The sequence below is a fragment of the Maylandia zebra genome, linkage group LG17 (assembly GCF_041146795.1).
Source record: "Maylandia zebra isolate NMK-2024a linkage group LG17, Mzebra_GT3a, whole genome shotgun sequence".
NCBI lineage: Eukaryota > Metazoa > Chordata > Actinopteri > Cichliformes > Cichlidae > Maylandia > Maylandia zebra.
Genome location: NC_135183.1, coordinates 4,023,183 through 4,043,372, shown reverse-complemented (window position 1 = coordinate 4,043,372; position 20,190 = coordinate 4,023,183). Strand labels below are relative to the sequence as shown.

Genomic DNA, 20,190 nt, shown 5'->3' with positions numbered 1-20,190 from the left:
GGAGAGCAGCACAGACACCGGGGCAGGAGTGCTGGAAGTGCGGACAGCTGGGACACCTGAGGAGGGACTGTCCTTTGATGGAGGTGGGGCAGGTGTTCCGCGTTGCCGGTGCTCCAGCACCCTCTCCCGGTCCGGGAGGGACATACAGCATTCCGGTAAGGACTCGAGGGGGTATACGCCATGCTTTGGTGGACACGGGCTGCACGCAGACCCTCGTGCACCAAAGCTTGGTTCGCCCCGGGGCATTGCTGGAGGCAGAATGGGTGGTGGTGAGGTGTGTGCATGGTGATGTTCACAGGTATTCCATAGTGCCGCTGTTATTAAAGTATAAGGGCAAAACGCATAGAGTAACGGCTGCGGTTAGCCCGCGCCTGTCGCATCCCCTAATTCTGGGTACGAATTGGCCGGGGTTTCATCATCTGTTGGGACAGTATGCGGGGGTGCGGTCACGACCGCTAGTAGCATGTAGTGTCTGCGCGGCGCTCAGTGGTGACGCGGGGTCGTCCGACACTGACTCTGGGGAGGGGGAGACGGCGGGTCCTTCACAGGTAGCCCTGCCGGCTCCGGAAGTTCTCCCCACGGGTGATTTTCCACTGGAACAGTCTCGTGACGACACCCTACGCTCAGCCTTTGACCAAGTGATTGAGATTGATGGTCACGTGGTGCGCCCCGAAGCCGTGCGGACCTACCCACGCTTCATTTTATCGAAAGACAGGTTATATCGAGTGAGTCGTGACGCTCGCACGGAGGGGACACACACCCAGCTGTTGGTGCCGCAGGGCCGCCGGGAAACGATTTTCCAGGCAGCTCATTATAACCCCATGGCAGGGCATATGGGATACGAAAAAACTCTGGAGCGAATAACGGCCCGATTTTATTGGCCGGGCATCCGAGCAGATGTGCGCCGCTGGTGCGCGTCCTGCCCGGACTGCCAACTTGTTAATCAGCCGGCCATACCAAAAGCGCCTTTGCGTCCGCTTCCACTCATAGAGGTCCTGTTCGAGCGCATTGGCATGAACCTCATCGGGCCGTTTCACCGGAGTGCACACAGCTACCGCTTTGTATTAGTCCTGGTGGATTATGCAACGCGGTACCCGGAAGCAGTCCCGCTGCGCACCATCTCTGCAAAGAGTGTGGTGCAGGCACTGTTTCAGGTCATCTCCCGAGTCGGAATCCCGAAAGAGATACTGACTGACCAGGGCACGTCGTTTATGTCTCGTACACTGCGGGAACTGTACGAATTACTGGGCATTAAATCTATTCGGACCAGGGTCTACCACCCTCAGACGGACGGGCTGGTGGAGCGGCTGAATAAGACCTTAAAGTCCATGATTCGTAAGTTCATTAACGAGGATGAACGCAATTGGGATCACTGGCTAGACCCTCTGTTATTCGCAGTGCGGGAGGTGCCCCAGGCCTCCACGGGATTTTCTCCCTTTGAACTGCTGTTCGGCAGGAGGCCACGTGGGGTGCTCGACCTGATTAAAGAAAGCTGGGAGGACGGTCCGAGCCCCGCCAAGAATGAGATTCAGTACGTGTTGGACCTGAGAGCAAAACTCCACACTTTGGGGAGGTTGTCACGGGAGAATTTGCTCCAGGCTCAGCAGCGTGAGCAACGCCTGTATGACAGAGGGGCTAGACTCAGGCAATTTTCACCGGGAGACAAAGTGCTTGTATTACTCCCTTCTTCTAGCTCAAAGTTGCTCGCCAAGTGGCAAGGACCCTTTGTGGTCACACGGCGAGTCGGGGATGTTGACTATGAGGTCGCTCGGTTGGACAGGGGAGGGGCCACGCAGATTTATCACCTCAATCTCCTTAAAGCGTGGAGGGAGGTTGAAACCGCTTCTCTGGTGAGCCTGGTTAAGGAGAGAGATGAGTTGGGGCCGGAGGTGCCAAATTCCATCATCCCCGCCTCCCTCCCTTGTGATGACCATCTCACACAGGCCCAGAGAGCGGACGTTGTCGCGTTACAACAGCGTTTTGCTGACGTGTTCTCCCCCCTGCCCGGCCGGACGTCTCTCATTGAGCATCATTTTGTAACGCAGCCTGGCGTGACAGTGCGTTCACGGCCCTACAGGCTTCCTGAGCATAAACGGCAAATCGTGCAGAGGGAATTGGCTGAAATGCTGAGAGTGGGAGTGATAGAAGAGTCGCACAGCGCCTGGTGTAGCCCCATCGTTCTGGTGGTGAAGAAGGATGGGTCTATACGGTTCTGTGTCGACTATCGCAAGGTGAATGAAGTGTCACGTTTTGATGCTTATCCCATGCCCTGGGTCGACGAGCTCCTGGATCGGCTGGGCACGGCCCGTTTTTTCACGACCCTGGATTTAACCAAGGGCTATTGGCAGATTCCCTTGTCTGCCGAGTCCAAGGAGAAAACGGCCTTCTCCACTCCGTACAGTTTGTACCAATTCGTTACGCTTCCGTTCGGCTTGTTCGGGGCCCCTGCCACCTTCCAGCGCCTCATGGACCGGGTGCTGCACCCGCACGCTGCGTATGCTGCTGCCTACTTGGATGACGTGATCATCCACAGCGACACCTGGGCGGAGCATGTGCAGCGGGTGGCCACGGTCCTGGAGTCCCTGAGGCAGGCGGGGCTCACGGCCAACCCGAAGAAGTGTGCGGTTGGACAGTATCTGGGGTACCACTTGGGGGGCGGGCAGGTGCGTCCACAGGTGGAAAAGACGGCGGCTATCGCATCCTGCCCGCGCCCCAAGACTAAAAAGGAGGTGAGACGGTTTCTGGGGCTGGCGGGTTACTATCGCCGGTTCGTGCCAGGGTTTGCGCAGCTGACCAGCCCCTTAACCGATCTTACCCGGAAGGGTGCTCCAGATCTGGTTCAGTGGACGGGGCCGTGCCAGGCGGCGTTTGTGCAGGTGAAAAAGGCTCTCTGTGGGGAGCCGCTGCTTCACACCCCTAACTTTTCCCTCCCTTTTGTTCTGCAGACTGACGCCTCGAACAGAGGGTAGGGGGCCGTTTTGTCCCAGCAGGTGAGGGGGGCTGACCGTCCCGTTCTTTACATCAGCCGGAAGCTGGCAGAGCGCGAAAGACGGTACAGCACCGTGGAGAAGGAGTGCTTGGCTATCCGGTGGGCGGTCGACTCCCTTCGCTATTACCTCCTGGGGCGCTCATTCACCCTCTGCTCGGACCACGCCCCGCTACAGTGGCTCCACCGCATGAAGGATGCCAACGCCCGGATCACCCGGTGGTATCTGGCTTTGCAGCCTTTTAAGTTCAAGGTGGTCCATGGGCCGGGGGGGGGAGTAGGTTCGGCTGGTGGGCTTCCCGGCCTCAGTCGGGCGGTGGGGGTGTGTGGCGGAGGTGTGGTCCGGGGCGCGGCTGCAGGGGAGGAGTGGTGCAGTGAGCTCAACGGGGCGGTGCTGGTAAGAACAGCTGATGGCGATTTTGGACTGATGGTGGTTTTCCTTTCCTTTATATAGTGAGGTGGAGAGGAGCGGAGGGGAGAGACGCTGGGGAAACCGACCGCTGTCAGACGGTGTTCTGTTGTGATTCAGTGCACACTCTTAATAAATGTGGGATCTGATGACAACGACCTGTGTGTGGGTGTATCTGTGCCTAGCGTGTGTCACACCAGTCACATTCCCTCGCATGGAATTGACGGCAGCAGTGGTAGCAGTTCGCATGGATAGAATGTGGAAGAGGGAATTGAGACTACCTTTCCTAAACTCTGTGTTTTGGAGGGACAGCACCACAGTGTTGAAATATATAAACAATGAGACTTCTAGGTTCCATGTTTTTGTGGCAAACAGAGTGTCAGAAATCCTCAAGGCTTCAAGTGCCTACCAATGGAGGTATGTGAGCACCACACATAATCCTGCGGACCTTTCCTACAGAGGTATGAAGGCAGAGACCTTTTCACGTGACACTGAATGGATATCTGGTCCTGCGCTCCGACAGTGGGACCAACTTTGTGGGCTGAGACAAGCTATGGTAGAGTGGAATCAGGAAAAGATCTCTGATGCTCTGTCTTTGAAGGGAGTGAAATGGATCTTTAGTCCTCCACCTGGATCGCATCATGGCGGCGCATGGGAGAGGTTGATTCATTCTGTCAGAAAGGTCCTTAATTCCACTCTGCACACACACCGTTTGGATGAAGAAGGGCTCCACTGCTTTTTGTGAAGTGGAGTCAGTCCTCAACAGTAGACCCATTACTGTGGAATCCACCGATCCAAATGATTTAGAAGCCTTACCACCAAACCATCTCCTCCTTCTCAAGTCCAACCCGTGTTTACCACCTGGCCTGTTCCAAAGAGATGATCGCTACACACATAAACGATGGAGACAAGTCCAATATATATATCTGACCTGTTTTGGAAAAGATGGACTAAAGAATACTTACCACAACTTCAGCAGCGCCAGAAATGGGGAAGGATTAAACGCAACTTTGTTCCTGGAGATGTGGTTCTCATAGTGGATGACTCTGCACCTCGTGGTTCTTGGACCATTGGCAGAGTCACAGCAGCTGTGCCTGACAAAAGGGGCCTTGTACGTCATGTCTGGATTAAGACCCCAACCAGCCATGTGTGCAGACCCGTCACAAAGATATGCCTTCTTCAGGAGGCCTCTGACCCATGACGATGACAATTTGGCACAGCGTGACATAACTAACTTTGAATTGACTTTAATGTTATGAGATGTACATCACAGACTGACTATATTTAGGCTAAGTGCTGGTAACCTTTGGCCTATGACTGACCGTCCATGTGCAGACAGAAGAAAAGAAGAGAAGAAATGAGAAAATAGCTTTTTTTTTGAGTATGTTATGCTGTCTCACTGGGTGTCTGTGATATAATGAAGTGTATGTCTTGAGTTATGGTGTTGGATGTGTAATTGTCATTGTAAGAATGTAATAATTAGGGGCCGGAATATTGTGGATAGGCGTAGCTTTGGGTCATGTGGTGTTGGTAATAGTACTAGTGATTGCTATATCATCTGTTCACGGCCCGAGGGAATTTTTGTGAATGAGTTGGAAGTCGACTTTTGCTGACCGCTCAAGCCTGGAATGTTTTTTATCACTGTTTTTCTATGGGTTTTAAGGATTTTGATAATAAATAAAGGAGTTTTTAAACTGGAACTTTGACTTGCGTTTTGAACAGGGGGTGCGTCAACATTATTCCCCCATTCAGCTGCTCGGCGACTCAAAGGCTTGATAGTCGCCAATAATATCTATATATTAGACTCCAATTTGTTAATGTAAATGGAGAGTCCTCTTCATACACTAAGGTCAACTATGGTGTTCCATAGGGTTCAGTGCAAGGACCAATTCTGTTTACATTATACATGCTTCCCTTAGGCAGTATCATAAGAAGACCGGCATAGCATTTTCACTGCTATGCCAGTGACACCCAACTTTATCTGTCCATGAAGCCAGATAACACACAAGTTTAACTTTTCCAATTAGTTAAACTGCAGGAATGTCTTAAAGACATAAAGACCTTGATGGCCGCTAACTTTCTGCTTCTTAATTCAGATAAAACTGAGGTTATTGTACTCAGCCCTGAAAACCTTAGAAATATGGTATCTAACCAGATTCTTACTCTGGATGGCATTACCTTGGCCTCCAGTAACACTGTGAGGAACCTTGGAGTCATTTTTAATCAACATGATGAACATGTCCTTCAATGCACATATTAAACAAATATGTAAGACTGCTTTCTTCCATTTGTGCAACATCTCTAAAATTAGAAATATCCTGTCTCAGAGTGAAGCTGAAAAACTAGTTCATGCATTTATTACTTCCAGGCTGGATTACTGTAATTCATTATTATCAGGATGTCCTAAAAACTCCCTGAAAAAGCCTTCAGTTATTCCAAAATGCTGCAGCAAGAGTCCTGACAGGGACTAGAAAGAGAGAGCAGATTTCTCCTGTATTGGCTTCCCTTCATTGCCCCCCCCCCCCCCCCCCCCCCTTTAAATCCAGAATTGAATACAAAATCACATACAAGGTCTTAAATAATCAGGCCCCATCTTATCTTAATGACCTTGTAGTACCATATCACCCTATTCGAGCACTTCGCTCTCGCACTGCAGAACTACTTGTTGTACCTAGAGTGTCTAAAAGTAGAATGGGAGGCAGGGCCTTCAGTTTTCAGGCCCCTCTTCTGTGGAACCAGCTTCCAGTTTGGATTTAGATTTGATTCTACTCTTAAGATTAGGCTTAAAACTTTCCCTTTTGCTAAAGCATTTTGCTAAAGGGCTGGACCAGGTGACCCTGAATCCTCCCTTAGTTATGCTGCAATAGACGTAGGCTGCTGGGGGATTCCCATGATGCATTGAGTTTTTCTTTTCCAGTCACCTTTCTCACTCACTATATTATAATAGACCTCTCTGGATTGAATCGTACCTGTTATTAATCTCTGTCTCTCTTCCACAGCATGTCTATATCCTGTTTTCCTTCTCTTACCCCAACTGGTCACAGCAGATGGCCCCATCCCTCCCTGAGCCTGGTTCTGCCAGTTTTGTGATTTTTAATTTATGATGATTATTTTATTAACACAAATCCTGTGAGGTGTAAAACTTCCTAATTTATTTTTGCCACCAGGGGTCACTGTTGGCTTCAATACAACATTTAGCATGAAATAAAAGTTTTGTTTTGCTCTCTTTATGAAGAAGAACCAAAGCATCTGAAAATGTAAACTACGAAGAAAAATAGTTTCAATTCCTAAATAACTTCGTAATAATTTTGTTAAACTTCATGAACTGAAGCAAAAATTGTTTCTTTATCCCAATACTTATGGACCCAGATGTCTCATTTTTACATCTGAACCCCCCCCTATCCGATTTAAAACCTGTTACACTAAACATGGAAAAGACAAAGGATACAACAGATAAAATATTTTTTTATTTGTGTCCTGATAATATGACTTCAGCTAAAACACATTTGCAATATGATTAACATCGTAAAGACAGAAAGAAAAAATAAAACAAAGCAAACTCTGCAGGAAGCTTTATAATGCCTATCTTGAGACAAACTTCTTCCTAAGAATACTCAGGCCAGTCAGTGGTCAGAGCTTATTCATCTCAATGGTGAGTCTCTTCTGCCAGAAATAGATGATCACCAACACTGAAAGACAAACAGTAACTCACTTAAACTGAAACACCATCCATAAAGTGGAGAAGAAAGATTTTCTATTATTTCTGCTGAAATCAAAGTGGAAAGTGGTGTAAAACCATCATTTTGCCTAAGATTGTCTAATAATCCGTAAATGTAGAAAAGAAACAATTCTCTCACTTACCTGCAATAACACAGGGTATCAGCATGAAACGTAATATCTGCAGGGCTTCGTGTAACTGGGAATCAAGCCCAAGACTTACTGTCCTGTCACCATAATTTATCTACAAAATAAAGAGAAACATTTTACAGAGAGAGTTCTCACCAGAGCAACAGGCCAAAAATTGTTATTGTATGCATAAATATCATTTTGAAGTTTGAAAGGCAACTGTTTGTTACCAATACAGATGAAAAAGTCTGTTTGCCCTCAGTTTCAGGTTTCTCCTCTAGAAAACATCAAACTGAGAACTTTGATGTTGTCATCTCCACAAAGAAAGGATGTTTTCTAAAGAACACCTCACCTCACCTCACCATACATTTCAATTCAATTTTATTTATATAGCGTCAACAAGTTCGGTTTGTTTTTTTCCGGTGATACTTATCTAGCTGGGGGTAGCATGAAAGAAAGATTTACCAGCAACTCCTCAAATTCAGGGTTGGTTAGTCTTTTAATCTCACAGATGAAAGAGTCAGAGTTGTTACTGGTTTCTTTGGCTTTCATGATGCACTGGTATTCCGTATTGTCTTGAACGCCCCACGCTGATAACTCATCTATCATCATCTCCAGCTTGTCTGTCTTTTTCTAAATGAAGAAAAACAAAGGCTAGCTGTCACATGTTTGTATATGTATGAAAATTAAAAAAAAAAAAAAAACTAACCTGAATGGTGATGCGCACATCTTCCCCTGTCCTTATAACTGTGAAGCTGGTAAACTCAGGGTCTGGATAGTAGGGGAGTTTAATGGAGCAGGCCAAGGTTTCATTGGCTACTTTGACAAACATAGTGCTGCTAGAAATGCTCCCAGCTGCAGGTGAATTGTAGGTGAGATACTGCAATGAAATTAAATAAACAGAAAAGACAGCATGACATGACTAAAGCAGGACATAAGATTATGACATGCGTGTGTCAGATGTCCACATCCGAAATGTTCAGAGCTCATGTATGAAAACATCTTGATGTCATTTCAAAGGCACATTGTTTGTGTCTACAGACCAACCTCAGAGCTGATGTTTCTGGGAAGTCTGACATCCTGCATTGCGTGGCTGTGGAAGACCCCTTCAACAAAGTTAAGGTGAGACCCCATGAGTGTGATCTTCCTCTTCCCACTGCAGGACAGGAAGCGGGCTTTAGTCAGAGCAGAGGGACTGCAAGGAAAAAAATCATCTGATCCCACACTCCTTTCAAACAGTTAGCATAACCCACATTTTTGTCAATTCTCAACAGTGTGAATTATTCAAACTGTGTTTTAAACATGATTTGATAGAGTAGTGAGAGATGTCCAAAAACATTTCCTCCAGATTTAACAGTTTTCATTTAATAAAGATCTTTTTATGTTTAGATGTTACTGTTGTTTTCAGCTTGATTAAAAGCTCACTAATAGGAGTTATTGCTATCTGGGACTGATCCAACATGAAAGCATAAGCAAGGTCTGGATGAGAATGAAGGCACGATCATTCACATACGTGCACAGGTAGGGGAAGGAGTTGTAGGAGGTAAAGAAGATGCCAGTTTTATACTAGTAAAAATATTTCACTGGAAAATTAAGAGCTCTCCACACGTAGGCTGCAGTCTGAACACTGAATCATTATTTTAGCATAGATAATATGCCTGTAAACTAAAGTGTGTGATGGACTCAGAAGCTAAAAAGTACCCCACGTATTCATTCTGCAGACAGCAGAGCAAAAAAAAAGAAAAAAGGCTGGTGACTGAGGCTGCAGAGCTCAGAGGTGTGGACTCCAACAGGAAGTAGTCGGGTGACAGATACTGCTTTCTCAACCATGAGGTTCAGTAAAAGCGGAAGAGGTCAAACCAATGCAAAAGCTTCCTTCCTCTTATGATAAATATCTCTGTTCTCTCACAGCAGGATGTAGCAGCACGTGATACTGCACACAAAAGACACACACACATGTACTGTTTCTTTGGTCAAAACACTTTCTGAGACATTAGCAGATAAACGTTCTGTATCTTCTGTGTTTTTTAGGTTTCAGCAAAACTGAACATACCTGATCCAGCTGCTGCTTGGAGTAATATTGGTGCATGATGGTAATGAGCTGTAGGTGATTTTAGCTTTGCCATGGCAACGACCATCTGGGAGGAGAAGACATACGTTGACCACGCCTTTGATATTTGAACTGGGAATGTGGAACGTCAGACTGAAACCAGTGTTGTCCCAAATGGAAGATCTGACCAGAACACAAAGAGAGAAACAGAGTCACTAACATCATCACAACATGCAGAAAACCCCAAGAAAGACTAAAGCTGAGCAGCAAGGTCTTCCTTAAAATTATCAAATTGTGTGTTTTTATGAGTTTAACACGTCTTTGATTTCATTTGGATTACAAAGTAAACAGTAAATCCAGATTTAACCCTTTCACACACAGTGGCCACTACAGTGGACAGCTAGTCAAAGGCTGTTTTTTTTTGTATTTGTTTCAGTGTTTATGGTATACTTGCACATAAACACAACAGACAGTGCATATTATTTATTTGTTTGTCAAATTCATGAATCAAAATGTATGTTGTCCACCTAAGTGGACATGTAAAGAACTCTTTGAAAAGTACATGTTTAGAAAAATGAAGTTCAAAAGTCTTTTTTTCCATGTCTAATGATGAATAAAAATACTTAAGAAAAAAATCCTAATTGTGGTTGTCATAATTCATGCAAAAACGGGTCAATGATTGATTTTGTAATCGTATCACAAGACCGGAGGCCATATGTTTTGGACACTCGGGTAAAGAGAGGGGCTGAGCTGTCAACTGATCACCACCTGGTGGTGAGTTGGATCAGGTTGTGAGGGAGGACGCTGGACAGACCTGGTCAGAATCAGAATCAGAATCAGAATGGGGTTTATTGCCAAATGTTGAGCAGGTTTACAACATTAGGAAATTGCTGCGGTGCTTCAGTGCAAACATAGTGTCATAAATAGCACTTAAATAGACATGAGAAAATAAAAGTAGGAATAAGAATTAAAAGTGCTATGTAGAAAGATATGTGCATGAGATATACATGAGATATATACATGAGAATAAGAATTAAGAGTGCTAAGTAGATAGATATATACATGAGTGCAGGTGGTGATCAGTGACAAACATGGAATGATGCAGTGACACAGCGTAGGGTCATGTGTTAGTGGCAGGAACAGTCATACGGTTATTGTTCATGAGTCCAACAGCAGAGGGGAAGAAACTGTTCTTATGGCGTGAGGTTCTGGTGCGAATGGACCGGAGCCTCCTGCCTGAGGGAAGCAGGTCAAACAGACTGTGTCCAGGGTGAGAAGGGTCAGCTGAGATCCGAGCTGCACGCCGCAATGTCCTGGAGGTGTACAGGTCCTGCAGAGATGGGAGTCTGCAGCCAATCACCTTCTCAGCAGAGCGCACAACACGCTGCAGTCTCTGTTTGTCCCTGATAGTGGCTCCAGCATACCACACGGTGATGGAGGAGGTGAGGATGGACTCGATGATTGCAGTGTAGAACTGCATCATCGTCCGTGTTGGCAGGTTGAATTTCTTCAGCTGCCTCAGGAAGTACATCCTCTGCTGGGCTTTCTTGATGACGGAGGTGATGGTGGGCTCCCACTTCAGGTCCTGGGTGATGGTGGTACCCAGGAAGCGGAATGAGTCCACAGAGGTGATGGGGGTGTCAGTCAGGATGATGGGGGGGAGTGGGGCTGTGTGCTTCCTGAAGTCCACAATAATCTCCACTGTCTTCTGGGCATTCAGCACCAGGTTGTTGTGGCTGCACCAGGACACCAGACGTTCAACCTGGTGTCCTGGTGGGAAATCCCATCACTAGTCGCCCCTTCTCCCAGGCGGAAGTGACGTCCACACTGCCGTCAGTTACCGGCAGATTCAGTGAGTCAAGAACAGTGTTTTTGTTTTTTTCTGCTCCATCTGAGCCTGCATTCACGAACACTGTCAGTTATTCCTGAGTCTAGAAATTCAATGCCAGTTAACTCAGGTTTATTCAAATTTGAAAAGATTAATTTAGAAACAGTTAATACTTTGTCAAACACTTCAAAGTCTGTTAACACCCGCTCTGAGGATTTAAAGGACTACTTTCATTTTGCTTCTTCCGAGTCCAGTGTTATGCTAACCAGGACTTTTAGTCCGAAATCTGAAAATGAGAAGGACTATCTACTGACTGCTCAGTCAGAGCGTGGAACTCTTCCCACAAAGACTGGTTCTTCAATGTCTGCAGCTCAGTTAGCCGCCCGGCCAGAAGCTCAGTCTCCAACTCCACCACCGTTGTCATCCCAACCATTATTTCAGTCGCCCTCAGTTCAGCCTCATGTTCAGCAGCCACTAGCCCTGCGTCACTTGCTCCTCCTGTACAACAATTCAAGTCAATTCAACCTGAAGTGAATTGTTTTTCATCCATCCATTCTAAGCAGAGAGACAAACCCATTAAAACTTATCATTCCTCAAAAGCTGTCCAGTTCTGAGACTATGATGCACTCCAGGGCCTCCCCAGAGGCTGGGGTTCAGCCCCAGCAGACTCTGGACCCCTGGAGGTTAAGAAGCCAGCTGAGGACTGCACCCGGCTGTCGCTGCCTGAGCAGAGTCAATGCTCTGCGCAGCTGCAGTCTGCTATGTGTTTGCCAGAGGCCACCGTGCCTGCTGGTTCAGCCCTGCGTGTGCCAGGGGCCCCTGTGCCCACTGGTTTTGGGACTGTTTTTGCTGAGTGGCCCGAGGAGCCCATCCAGCAACCTGCCTCGTCAGCTGGGGGGCCCGAGGAGCCCGTCCAGCCACCAGCTGCTCTACCATCAGCTTCACCCACGCTGTCGCCTGGTCCAGCGGCAGCCTCTTGCGCCTCGCCTGGTCCAGCGGCTTCAGCTACATAGATCACTTAAATTACACAAGCACTCATATATATTCAAATAATTTAAAAAAAAACATGTTCATTTACCTGTTACTACCACACACCAAATCCGGTCGTTCTTAATTGCTGGCTTGTGTAGCCTCTAGCTAACAAAAGCTCAACACTGCGCCTAGCATCCTGGAGCACTTCTGTTGTCTTTTGTTTTGGAGTTTGTACGTGCTTTGTCTCTAGGGGCCAGCGTAAATATACTTTTATTTATTCACTCCACATAAAATGTAATAAATAAATCATTTAATACAGAAACCAACTATTCACATTTCAACTTTTAACTACTTAAATTTTCAGCTTTTTCCTTTTAAACAAATTTAAAATGAAACAACACAAAACACTGCAAACCACAACACCATTAAATATAAATTAAAATATGAAAACAAAAAGAAGATGCACATTCTCTGTCATATGGGCCTGCATGAATAAACTTTCTGAATCCTTTAACATCCACAACTATGATTACTATACCTTTCTAATGTGACGTTGTTGTCCCTGGCTCTCTTTCTCTCTTTCCCTCCTGCTCTGTTCCTGCGCTACTGCGAGTGTAACTACCACCCCTCCCCCCTCATCCCAGGGAAAGCACAAGGCTCGCGTGCGGAGTGAAGTGGAAAAAAAGTGCGAGAGAGAGAGATGGTGTGAGAGAGAGAGAGGGTGAGAGAAGGGAAAAACAAAAAAACACGGCTTGCAATAAGGAGCCGGCTCGCGTCGTTCACGTCAAAGAGCCGGCTCTAAGAGCCATTTCGTTCGCGAGTGACACATCACTAGTGTAAAGTGACTCACTCTTTTGGAGTACAGTCAGTATCGGCCTGCATCCTCACTGCAGTCACATTATCGAGGTTACGACCTGACAGCACTGCGTGGTTTCTACCGTAGAAAGACACCACACTGGGAGTGATGGAGGAGATCTCTGGGATCTGACAGTAAGACAAAAAATGATCAGCTTTAATCCACGGCCATCAGCTGATGTTGGAAGCTTTGAACACGAATAAGGTGTCAGAGGAACAATGAGTTTGAGGACTGAGGTTCAGACTCACAGAGAAGTTCTTCCCAGACTGCACATTTTGGCAAACGCTGTCCTGCAGGAGGAAGCAGAGGGAATCAATATGGCAGGTTTACTGTCATTGTCTAAAGAAACTATGTAGGACTGATGAGAATGGAAGTTCTGTCTTATTTACAAGGAAAGAATTTAATCACGATTTTTGTCAAGCAACTGAATTGGTATTTGTGAGTTGTCATAATCACTTAACATATTATTGCATATAATATTGCTGCTTTTGAGAAGCAATAGATATTTGAACATTAGACCAACCCACCCTTAATAATGATTGAAAAATCTCAAAAGTAATATAAACTTAAAGTGGAAGACTTAATTATATGATAAGATAGACTTTCTTATTCCCAAAAGTAGATTTAAAAAAGATACATCAAAATAGCCTAAACATGTAGAATGGTATCAGCGAAATAAAATTAAAACAAATATGTTAATGAGGAAAAACCTGAACTAGGTAAACTAAAGGCATGAATTATTACATTGATCTCTGTTTGATCGGCCCAGGAACATCTGTTTGTGTTCCATCCACAACCAGCTTTGATGCACTGCTGACACCTGAAGAGAAACAATTACATATTAGTGTTGAAATCATCAAGAAAACGATAATGTCCAAAAATACAACATAAAACAAAGAGACTCCTCAGTAGTAATACATTTTACTTGGTGATGACACATAATGTTGTGTTATTAGTGATCCATCTTCATAATCTTTATAATTGATTGGACTTACAAGACTGAACTTGGTGGTCCACTGATGTCAGAGCAGTTAGTCAACCTCAGCTGTTCTGACAGTTGTGTTGAACCAAGTCTAAATTTCACTGTGACATGCAGACCTGTTAAATAAAATAAAAAAATAAAAAAAACATGATCAGTGTCATAGCCTTCAATTGCTAATTTTTAGACATATATGTTTAATGAGTTGCAACAGTTTGTAATAACGAACAGCTCAGATTTGTCAACTAGTAAAGAATATTTCATCTGTCAGAGTCAGCTCTGTAATGTTTCTATTTTGCTTTTTGGGAAGTGTTGCAGATCAGTAAGCAGGTCTGACTGCAAAGTATTTCATTCGTTGGATTATTTATGAAAACTCACTGACCATCAGCAGGAAGTGTACGATCAGACAGGATGCAGGTGCATTGTGGGAACTGTGGAGGAGGGTTATTCAAAGCACAAATCGAGCTGGACCTTGCAGTGAACTGACAGGTAAAGTTGGACGACACTTCCTGGCCCACAGTCAAGTGTGTGTGGATTTTTAGTAAAATCTGAAAATGAAGAACATGTGTGAGAAATACCTGAAAGCCACAAATGATTGCAGTCCCGAGTGTGTTTGTAAGCTGTACCTGTCCGTTTGTGTCCTTTTCAACTTTGTGGGAAATCATTTTGTGCTGGGACTCATCAGGAATGGACAGCCAGTCTGAATCTGTGCAGTCATCTTCAAATGTGCAGCTAGGAGAAGAAGGAGAAATGATCACCAAGTTCAGAATAGTTTGGAGACATCAGCTGCAGATGTTGTTTCTCTCACCTGCTTTTAGAGCCACACCAACCACAGTATGGATCCTGTGCAGACCAACACTCCTGCACATTTGTGTACGTGCTGCACTTTGACACAGGAACTCGCCTTATCTAGAACAACAAACACTTTAAAATGCAACACAGGTACATGTGACATTAAGATAATCAGTAAATAATTTAAGTACCTGGTTTCTAAATGGCACATACACATGTTTATGACCCACTGGATCCAGATGTAATTTGGGAAACACTTTGCGATCATCACTTGTCCTGTAGAGCACCGTGGGACAGGCAGCGTGATAGTTCCTGTCCACAGACAGCTGACAACAAGAATTTGTGAAAATAAGAATTCACGTTTTTATGTTTAATGAACATTTCAATTGCTTATTTTTCTCTGACCACTATCTTCCAAATGAAAGGCTGTTTATTTTAAGTTTTCCCTCGTTCATAAGAAGTTCTCATGTGTTTGTGCTGCTTGGATTCAGTGTCATGCTGATATCTGCTGTATATGTTGTGAAACAGTCGGTATTTCTTATCTGTAAAACAAACTTTCCGACTTAATCACAAACTGTGATCAAAGAGTCGATATTAGGGCTGGGTATCGTCACTGATTTCTAGAATCGATTCAATTCCGATTCACAAGGTCCCGAATCGATTCGATCCACGATTCGATTTAATTCGATTTGATTCGATTTAAATCTGGGAAATTTTGACAGTCAGAGATATAATTCAGATCAGGACATTTACATATTTTTGTATCTATAAAAAGGAAGCTGACACTCTCAAGACTTTATCCAAGGTGTGAGCATCACAGCAGATGCCTTTGTGTCAAAGTAGCTGAAGATAAAACACAGAAAAACATGTAGGTGATTTTCCTGGCCTGGGATTTTATAAAAATATTCTGCAGTACATCAAAAACGAAAGAAAACCATTAATTAATCAACATTACCTCTGACGTTACAGCGGTTTTATTAGAGACATGGCTAAGCATTTTGCATTTTGAATAATTTTAAAAAGTTTCAATTTGTTCAGTATTGAACAGCAGAAATGAGGTTTTCTTTTCGGAAGAATGTAAAAGGGGAAAAAACAGCGGCCGACAGCGCTGTAAGCAACAGTAGACTTGTGTAACAAGCAAGCGAATAATGAAGAAAGCGAAACTGTTCGAGAGAGGGGGGAGGGGGAGGGAGAGAGGGAGAGAGAGCTGCGCATCGCAATGGAAGCAAAACAGTAAAAGAGTGAATTCATGACAATGTTTATGTGAAGCGTTTGGATCTTCTTTTGCTGCTGATTCGGTCAATATTGTTTGGAGAGAGATCAAACTAACTGCTTTAGAATCAGCGCATAAAGGGCGTGAACACAAAGCGCGGACCCGGATCAGCGAGCTGTCGGCTTTCAGCCCCGACTGTGAGAAAGGCGACATCTAACTGATTCTGATCCGCGGGTCGCGCTGTGTGTTTAAGTCTATGTGCAGAATCCCTGTACCTGCTCTCATTTACTGTTTGGTGGTTCTTGAAATTTTGTGAGATGTCACCAGAGATTCTGGCATTTCGGACAAAATAAATTTATATTAAAAAATCGATTCAGGATTTTAATGAATCGATTTTACGTTATCCAAGCCAGAATCGATTTTAATCGATGAATCGATTATAAAAACCCACCCCTAGTCGATATGACCGAAAAACTCAAACCATGACAACATCCCTCTCAGCTTGTTTCTCTATCTCTTGCTCTCGTCATCCATCCATCCATTCGCTTCCGCTTATCCTTTTCAGGGTCGCGGGGGGCGCTGGAGCCTATCCCAGCTGTCATAGGGCGAGAGGCCGGGTACACCCTGGACAGGTCGCAGGGCCAACACACAGGGACAGACAACCATTCGCACTCACTTTCATTCGCACATTCACACCTAGTGACAATTTGGATTATGCAATTAACCTGTCCCCACAAGCTGCATGTCTTTGGACGGTGGGAGGAAGCCGGAGTACCCGGAGGGAACCCACGCAAACACGGGGAGAACATGCAACCTCGCTCTTGTCATATTCAATAAAATACTTGTTGAAGCTTTTTGAGCTTTCAGGGTCACAGCTCTCATCTCTCCACTCCACAAACAAAACCTTGCAGTGTGTGAGCAGATGAACTCACAGTGAGACTAAGAGCACACAAAGAAGCTACAGGGACCACAAGTGACTGCAGTTTGCAGCAGACTTCAACAATGAAATAAAATGAGACTAGTTCAAATAAGCAAGCTAAAAAATCATGAATAATTTGCCTCTTAAAAAGTTTTGGTTTTTATTTATCTTGGGTCAACGGTTGTTCGTGATTTTATGAATAGATGCTAATTCAACAAATATATTTTGGTGACAGAACTATCTTTCATGTTTGTTTCATGTGAGGAAGCCAGTGCATTTCAGGATGATGAAATGGCATCTTAAAATCAGGCTGGTAAACTAAGTACTTTAGATGTTTCATTTCATACACACCTTAATGAGCTGGCCGTCTCCTGTCCCAATGAAGAAAACCATCCAGCCTCTCTGCCTCACTGCCAGCACAGAGGTCATGTAGCTGTGCCTGAAGAGGACTGCCTTAGGTTTTAGGATCTTTGGCTGAGAAACAAACACACTGATCATCAAATCTGATATTGTAGATATGTTAAGATTAGAACTCAAGATGGTTAAAATAGAAATAAGTTGTATTCCCTCCAAACCTAATGAAGTGCTTTAAATCTATGAACCCAAACAGCATATTCATTAATTGTGTTTACACCTTGAGAAATCACATACTCAGCTTGAAAATCATTCAAATATGATTTAATGGTGAATAAACTGAATCAACTATGATGCAATTTTCTTATATATAATTAAAGAATGTGCTATTTCAAGGGTTCACAGAATTTCATGAAGTATGGGAGTAACTATTATACAGATAATGAATCTTTATGAAGTCACATGAGAGCAATGACCACAACTGACATCTGTCACCACAGCAGCACCTCTGCTAGTGACTAATTAACTGACCTCTCACTAGGAGCATGATAGTGTGGGGACAGTGGCACTGAGAATTTAGAGACCCATTGATATGAGGAACCGTGGTAATGTAGGGATGGAAAGTGTCTTTTTGTTTGCATTTTTAAAAATTATTTCCAAGTAATCACTGTTATGGTTAGAACGGCGTGGTGGAGTGACTGAACTATAATTCCAAAAAGGTAACGGCTCTTTCATACCGCCTTCACCCTTTACAAATGATAAACAGTAGTTTAGTCCATTTCGTAGTGGGATGTGCCTCCACATCACAGAAACAAAGCAACATCTGGGTATCAAAGAAAAAAAAAGTAGAAGTCAAAGCAAACTGATCAGCAGCCGTTACGATGGCAAAATATTGTAACACAAGGGGAACTCCTACAGAAGCAAATAGAAGTTTTTCCAAGTAATGATTTGTACTCTCAGCAGTTTCAGCTGAAGGTTTAGCATCACTGAGACCAAGCAGCATTTTGCTTCAGGATGGTGAAGTGCTATTTTTAAAATATTATTTCATTGTATATTTCTAATATTACATTTTTTTACATTTCAAAGTTTGTCATAAATCAGAAAACTTTATTGTAGGACAGAAAACTAACCTCCAGTGCAATGGTTGATTTTAATTTCTTTTTGTTAAAAATATAAAATAAAAAGATTTGAAACTGATGTTGATCAAATAGTGATGAAGTCAAACATCATTCAGTGAAACTCAGTTTGTTTGTCACATGCACCAGCAGACATACCAGCAGCTTAAATAATTCAGACTCCTTTTTCTTGTGTCTTCAGTAAAACTTTTGAATTTCTTTGATTTTGTGTAGAAATTAACAGAGATATTGTTTTTTAAACCGCTTTTTGCCTCATATTTTCTATCTATCTTATTTTTTTATCATGGTAATTATTGGCTTCTCCTTTTTATATTCATAAAAATACAAATATGAATTCATTTACTATATGTATTTTTACATTATATAAACCTATTATACATATATATATGTATAATAGGTTTATATATATATATATATATATATATATATATATATATATATATATATATATATATATATTTCTTTTTTTTTTTTTTACGGGAAAGTTTGAGCCTAACATTAACTGTTTATGTGAAGTAGCAGACTGAGTCTGAATCGATTGATGTTTCTAGTTTTGTGACCACACTGTGTGATAAAGTAATCTGCCTCTCTGTGAACATTTTGCTTTCATGATTGTCCACGTGAAAATGTGGAGGCACAGGTGGAAACTACATTCAGGAACCATTCAGAACATGTTTAGAAGTTATACAGCGACCCACCGTCACTTCTGATGGCACAGAGGTATAGAAGTCTGGATCTCTGTCGGTGTTCCTGCTGTAATCAGGGCTGATGTCAAACACCATCAGCTTGGTGTCGGTATCTCCTCCATCCACACTGAACACGCCGCTCCAAAGCACCGGCTGCTCCCCCGGGATGACCGAGGAGGCCACGAGTCTGCTGCTGTCACCGTCAGAGACACTGAGAGTCGCGCCCCGCAGAGACTTGAGTGTATCAGTTTTGCTTTTTTCGCCTTTGAGCCAAATGAGACGGACTCTGTTTGTTTGAGCTGAGAGCGCGTTGGAGAACAGATAGATGGTTGAATTAAGCTGAAACCCGTCAACAAACTCCACATCACCTTTACTTGTGATCTGAGGTGTGCCTGAAGCTCTATCAGTTACAGAAAATATACCTCCACCTTGTTTGTTATCTGTATTTTGAAGGTTGATAGTCTTCTGATTGACACCACACTTGTTGTTTTCGGGCTTTTCTCTGTTTTGTTGGATCGCGGTCAGAATGTAAGTGTCAGTCTGAGTTTTCTTCTTCACATCCACCAGAAAGCTGACTGACCTGCTGCTGCTTTTCAGAGGTCCCACCTGGATGTGTTCTCTGTACAGAAGGTTGGAGATGTTCTTCAGGTCCAGAACCTCGCAGTAACTGCAGTCATCGTCAGTCACACCGCAGCTGATCAGAGAGTCATTGCTTGTAAAAGGCAACAACACGTTGATGCTGAAAGTTGTGTTCCCCTCAGCTGTGTCAGAAACCCGGTGAAACTGCACATCATCCTGCTGGTTTCCGGTCTTTATTATTCCCCTCTGGGTCAGACTGTTGATCAGAGTCAGGTCGTGGCTCAGCTGGTACAGCCTCTCCTCTGTGGCGATGTAAACCGTGTTGGAGGTCATGGCGAATTGGCGGATATTTCCATCAAATGTAAAGCCTCCATCCTCCACCAGGCACAAACTCGGTTTTCCCAAAAGAACAGAAAGCAGAGCGAGCAGCAGGATCATCTTGTAGCAGCAGTGATACTTGTGTCTGGGACACCGTCATACACTGAAGGTCTGCACGGCACTCTGCTCTGAGACACAGTGCCTCTAGACTCATGCGTAAAAGCGCAGTGCGCCTCTGCTGAGAAGAGAAGTGTTGAAAGTGGAAGG

General features: G+C 44.2%; 1 protein-coding gene across 1 annotated transcript; it reads right to left on the bottom strand.

Annotated features, from left to right (window-relative positions):
• Positions 1 to 6,840: 6,840 nt before the first annotated feature.
• On the bottom strand, positions 6,841 to 20,110 carry LOC101471004 (plexin-C1). The gene is made up of 16 exons (XM_014408373.4): positions 19,039 to 20,110; positions 17,202 to 17,324; positions 14,910 to 15,044; positions 14,735 to 14,835; positions 14,553 to 14,658; positions 14,309 to 14,474; positions 13,943 to 14,045; positions 13,692 to 13,767; positions 13,196 to 13,237; positions 12,942 to 13,075; positions 9,295 to 9,474; positions 8,289 to 8,397; positions 7,951 to 8,121; positions 7,707 to 7,874; positions 7,257 to 7,356; positions 6,841 to 7,084 (listed from the first exon to the last, which is right to left on the bottom strand). Exons 1-16 carry the CDS (start codon positions 20,041 to 20,043, stop codon positions 7,026 to 7,028), a joined length of 2,778 nt encoding a protein of 925 aa, XP_014263859.3. The 5' UTR covers positions 20,044 to 20,110; the 3' UTR covers positions 6,841 to 7,025.
• Between the last annotated feature and the right edge of the window lie 80 nt (positions 20,111 to 20,190).

Coding starts and splice junctions, on each gene's coding strand:
- LOC101471004 (XM_014408373.4), bottom strand. CDS start 20,043: ATGATCCTGCTGCTCGCTCTGCTTTCTGTTCTTTTGGGAAAACCGAGT. Junction 13,768..13,942: donor GGACCACCAAGTTCAGTCTT/GTAAGTCCAATC, acceptor GTTTCTCTTCAG/GTGTCAGCAGTGCATCAAAG. Junction 7,875..7,950: donor ATGTGCGCATCACCATTCAG/GTTAGTTTTTTT, acceptor TTCTTCATTTAG/AAAAAGACAGACAAGCTGGA.